The following is a 6,027-nucleotide window of genomic DNA, read 5'->3' as shown; positions in this document are numbered from 1 at the left end:
TCCTTCAGATGCACTTATTTTGCAGTTGAAAGGGAGAGTAGCGTGGGGGAGGGAGAAAAGGGGAAGTAGAATTCTGTTAATATTTAATCTTACTATTATTAAAATATAGAATTGTTGAAAAATAATAATTATTATTAAAGTTAAGAGATGTTACGCCGAAATACTTTAAGAAAAAAATTATGAACACTACAGTATTTTTAGAAAATGAAAGTTATGGATTTATGAGCCAACAGAAATGTTCTTAACTTTCAATTTCATGTTGTCATTTTATGACGTCATATCGCAGGGCCTTGGCCTTGGAAATTATGAACAATTCCTAAATAAAACGCGTTTAATGACTGTTTTGAATTATTGAATTTTGTGAATATAAATCTACACAATTATAATAAAATTTTCTGTACAAGTACTCAGCAGTTTTCATGTTGTCAAGGTAACGTGTATTGTAGGCTAACATTGTTTACAAATTGTATGTCGTAATGATTTGTAGTTTCATGTATTGTGATAATGTCGCTGTATGCAGTGAAATACGAATTTAGAGTTGTCTATTTATTTGCTTTTCGATTTTTATTTGGTCAATGAACATATTCTGAAGCCTAACTAGTTATGTTTTGCAGTATTACTAGTAATAAAATTATAAATTTGGGTGGGCCTTTGTGTTTTGATGATTTGTATGCGGAAAATAACGTGAATGTAAGTATTTTGATAAAATGCAATTCTCACCAAAGTAATAATTTATGTAATTCAAACTATTATATTTCAAATTTATATTTTTACCTTTATAAGCCTTTTGTACCCTCTGTTAATATTTTACTCAGTTTTCTTGATTAGACAAATTCAAGTAATGGCAGTTGGTGTTTTATTGGTATTTATAAGCATTCGTATTACAAATTTCGGTCATTTAGGTTTTAGTTAGTTATTTTATTATTAAATACAAAGAAATGGTTGCTGCGTTGTAAAGTGAGGTCGTGAAATAATGCCATCATCATGCATTTTGTTAACTCATGAATATACTTGATGTTTCATATGCCACATTTTTCATGATTTATGCCTCATTCATTTGCGTTTCTTCTTCGAGATTGGAGAGCTGAAAAGTAAAATGATGTATTATACGTTAGTTAGTAGTAAATAGTATTAATTGCTTGCAAATTGACAAATATTTGAAATTTTCCTATTATGTACTGGCAAATAAGTTTGCCAAGTATTGCGATTAAGTATTGGGTTGATCTTTACAATATGGTAACTGGTAGTTTGGCGACATTTTGGAGGCGATAAAAGTTACTACCTGGCACATTGGTAATAATGTGAGCAGTACTCAGTTCCGATTACGCATTATTTTGTGTGAGGGAAATAAGAGATCATGGAATATGTCATGTGATATTAATTGATGAATTACAGTTCTTTAATCGGAAAAGGGGGAAATCGGGAAAAAATCTGGAAATTTTGTATTTGGCTTTATTCTGTGTTCTGTGAAACAGTGTTCGTGAATTTTTGGATCCCATGGCCATAACTAAAGTGAATTCGAAATGGGTATTTATGTATGTATTAATTTAATATATGTGCTCATTTATATTTTAAGTAGTGTTTTTGAATTTAATTATATTTTAATTAAATGATAGTTATTTTGTGAATTTTATGTTTGTAGGAATTTGATATACGTTTTAGTTGAAGTAAATGTGCATGGAAATAATTTAAATATCTGACAATAAGTATTTGTAATGGTTGCGATATGAATTCGTTGGTGACGTGTATAATGTAATAGATGATTTAGAGGTAAAAGTTTTTGGATATTTTATTTATTTTATATGTGGAAATGTTCATTACTTTTCGCGATCAGGTAATTTCATATATGTTCTTTTTACCGGGTTTAAAGATTGAAAAATTGTCATGTATTTTCGTGAAATTTTTCTAATTTATGAGAAAAAAGCAGTGTACATGGATATAGTAAAGGGTGTGCGCAATGCCATTTTTGTGCAATTCTGGGATGTTTTTTTAAGTAAAAATAAGTCAGCGTGTACATGGTTTAGTGATATTTTAATTAATGATAGTTATTTTGTGAATTTTATGTTTGTAGGAATTTGTTATACGTTTAAGTTGAAGTAAACGTGCATGGAAATAATTTAAATATTTGATACTAAGTATTTGTAATGCTTGCGGTATGAATTCGTTGGTGACATGTATAATGTAATAGATGATTTAGAGGTAAAAGTTTTTGGATATTTTATTTATTTTATATGTGGAAATGTTCATATTTGTAAAGGGTAAATACTTTTTCGCAATCAGGTAATTTCATATATGTTCTTTTTACCGGGTTTAAAGATTGAGAAAATTGTCATGTATTTTCGTGAAATTTTTCTAATTTATGAGAAAAAAGCAGTGTACATGGATATAGTGAAGAGTGTGCGCAATGCCATTTTTGTGCTATTCTGGGATGTTTTTTTTAAGTAAAAATAAGTCGGCATGTACATGGTTTATGTGTATGTGTTATTTTGAAAAACGCGTAAGGAGTATGGTATTGTGCACTTTTTCCCAATTTTGCAGTGAATATTTGTCATGATTAAGCAGTTTTGTTAGATAAAATTTCTAGCATAAATGTAATTCGGCTAGTAGATTGTTGGAAGAAGTGTTCAGTAGATAAAAAGAAAAGAAACATGTCTTTACTTCGTGAAGACAAAATGGCGGCGGGAAAAAAAAATAGAGGGTTGCTGTAAGAGAGTTGGTCGCCAAATTTTCGCCAAAAAAACGCCAAGTTACGATAATGTAAAGATCAACCGAAGTGTTCAGTAGATAAGAAGAAAAGAAACATGTCTTTACTTCGTGAAGACAAAATGGCGGCGGGGAAAAAAAAAATAGAGGGTTGCTGTAGGAGAGTTGGTTGCCAAAAAATTGCCAAGTTACCATAATGTAAAGATCAACCAACACTTCTTCCAACAATCTACTAGCCGAATTACACTTATGCTAGAAATTGTATCAAACAAAACTGCTTAATCATGACAAATATTCACTACAAAATTGGGAAAATGTGCACAATATCATACACCTTACGCATTTTTCAAAATAACACACACACATAAACCATGTACACGCCGACTTATTTTTACTTAAAAAAAACATCCCAGAATTGCACAAAAATGGCATTGCGCACACTCTTCACTATATCCATGTACACTGCTTTTTTCTCATAAATTAGAAAAATTTCATGAAAATACATGACAATTTTCTCAATCTTTAAACCCGGTAAAAAGAACATATATGAAATTACCTGATTGCGAAAAAGTATTTACCCTTTACAAATATGAACATTTCCACATATAAAATAAATAAAATATCCAAAAACTTTTACTTCTAAATCATCTATTACATTATACACGTCACCAACGAATTCATACCGCAAGCATTACAAATACTTAGTATCAAATATTTAAATTATTTCCATGCACGTTTACTTCAACTTAAACGTATACCAAATTCCTACAAACATAAAATTCACAAAATAACTATCATTTAATTAAAATATCACTAAACCATGTACACGCCGACTTATTTTTACTTAAAAAAACATCCCAGAATTGCACAAAAATGGCATTGCACACACCCTTCACTATATCCATGTACACTGCTTTTTTCTCATAAATTAGAAAAATTTCACGAAAATACATGAAAATTTTTCAATCTTTAAACCCGGTAAAAAGAACATATATAAGAAATTACCTGATCGCGAAAAAGTAATGAACATTTCCACATATAAAATAAATAAAATATCCAAAAACGTTTACCTCTAAATCATCTATTACATTATACACATCACCAACGAATTCATACCGCAAGTATTACAAATACTTATTATCAAATATTTAAATTATTTCCATGCACGTTTATTTCAACTTAAACGTATACCAAATTCCTACAAACATAAAATTCACAAAATAACTATCATTTCATTAAAATATAATTAAATTCAAAAACACTACTTAAAATATAAATGAGCACATACATTAAATTAATAAAAATTACCTTACAATCCTAATTACTTTAAACTAAATCATTGCTAATAACAATTTTCCCAATAATACCAAATTCCTTTCCACCTTACATTTAGAACAATGCATAAAAATAATATCCTCAAATAATTAAAAATACTAACTTACCTAATCCTCTTCAAAATCTTGATTACGTGGCGGATACACTTTTCTAATTCATTCAATAAAATTATTCAAAGATTTTTTCTGCGAATTTTTCCTCCATACTTCCTCCGCTAAATAAAAAGCAAACTTCTCTTTATCACAATGCCTAAATACCCATTTCGAATCACTTTAGTTAGAGCCATGGGATCCAAAAATAACACAACACTGTTTCACACAACACAGAATAAAGCTAAATACAAAATTTCCACATTTTTTCCGGATTTCCCCCCTTTTCCGATTAAAGAACCGTAATTCGTCCATTAATATCACATGACATATCCCATGATCTCTCATTTCCCTCACGCAAAATAATGCGTAATCGGAACTGAGTACTGCTCACATTATTACCAAAGTCCCAGGTAGTAACCTTTATCGCCTCCAAAATGTCGCCAAACTACCAGTTACCATATTGTAAAGATCAACCGAACGATCAATTAACTAAAAATAAAATCACAATTTCCTGTGCTTTTGTTTCAGTGGATATATGGCATTTCACTTTTATTATGAATGAAAAACCTAGTGAGAATTTCATAATTACTTGCTTTTATTTTCAAGTCAGAATGTACAGTTACATTTATTATAAATCAAAGAGTACTTAGATTGGTCTAAATGCTTTGTTTTGTGCTGTTCGTGGATATTTTCTAGCTCTGAAGTGCATTATATGTAAAATTTGGTGTTTTGGTTGAAAAATAAATCCTTTTTGGTTTGACCTTGGAATTTTGTTATGTGTCTTGTTATGGGGTAGGTGAAGATAAGCACTTAATGTGCCTTGTGTATTGCATGGTAACTACTTTTGCATATAACTTCCACTAGTTTTTTAATTATTCATCATAATGTAGCCCAAAAGTTTTATATATTCATCATAAAAGTTTATTGCCTATGTAACAACCCATGTGTTGACTGCTTTTTTGTCTTATTCATCATCTTGAAATTCCTGGCCCTTAAGGAAAGATTTCATATATTTGAGCAGCTCAAAGTTTTTTGATGCAAGTTGTTTGCAGAGATGTTAGTTGAATTATTCCCAGCTGAAAGGGGCAAGAAATTGTAGTCAAAGAATTTGAATTCGGAGAAGTAATCAAGCTTCAATGACATAGCACGCCATAGAGAAAAGCCGAGTCGAAAATGTGTAAAATCTCAACAGACTTTACAGATGTAAAGACAGGCCTTGAAATTCATCTGTGAATGTGATCCAAAACTGCGAGCAACATCTAAGAACCTGTCAAAGTGCTAAATTGAATGATTTAAAAACCTGAATTTTTTACATAGAACTTTTAATTCTTATTTCTTTAATGTTAGAAATATCTTTAATTTCATTAAAAATTTTCATTTTTATTCAATAAAAATTCTCATGTCATTTCATAACATGAGAAGGTAATAAATAAAGAAACCACGTATAATGAACAATTAAAATGGAAACTTACATTGGAACTTTTTATTTTAAAATTATAAACCCAAACTATTAAAAAAAAAAAAATCAGAAACATTTGAAAGTATCTCAGTATAAGTTTTCTTATGTAGTGCAGATTCTCTCTCTTACTTTTAAAAACTGATTGCTGCCCAAAATTTCTAAAAACTGAACTTCATCAAATTTATCTTTTTTTCAGCATAATAATAATGCTAGGCTACAAATTGGACAATCCTGAAAGACCTACTGACAAGAACAAAATAACAACATATAATAGAAGCAATTCCAAATTTACTCCTATCTTAAAACCTAAACTTTATTCCAAAACAGTTAAAAACACTAACTCCAAAATTTTTTTATAGATTTCTTTTGCACAACGACAGAGCTCAAAACTTCTTCGGAAGCATTAAATTATCCTAATTAACATTTCTTAGTAATAAC

At 29.6% G+C, this 6,027-nt stretch overlaps 1 protein-coding gene across 3 annotated transcripts in view; it reads left to right on the top strand.

Annotated features, from left to right (window-relative positions):
* Positions 1-270: 270 nt before the first annotated feature.
* Stat92E (Signal transducer and transcription activator Stat92E) overlaps positions 271-6,027 on the top strand; it is a 91,470-nt gene continuing 85,713 nt past the window's right edge. Inside the window, exon 1 of one of the 3 annotated variants that reach the window (XM_085825873.1) lies at positions 271-430. Coding sequence is in view for 2 of the 3 variants with exons in the window: in XM_085825871.1 (XP_085681997.1) it covers positions 604-690 (87 nt within the window). In the remaining variant the exon portion in view is untranslated. Of the gene's footprint in view, positions 431-498; positions 691-6,027 lie in introns of those variants that run through there. The other 2 variants (XM_085825871.1, XM_085825872.1) reach the window with 2 other exon arrangements.

The sequence above is a fragment of the Stegodyphus dumicola genome, chromosome 10, assembly GCF_044657685.1.
Source record: "Stegodyphus dumicola isolate Sdum_Otavi_A_Nest chromosome 10, ASM4465768v1".
Classification (NCBI taxonomy): Eukaryota; Metazoa; Arthropoda; class Arachnida; order Araneae; family Eresidae; genus Stegodyphus; species Stegodyphus dumicola.
This window is presented reverse-complemented; position numbering and strand designations above follow the sequence as displayed.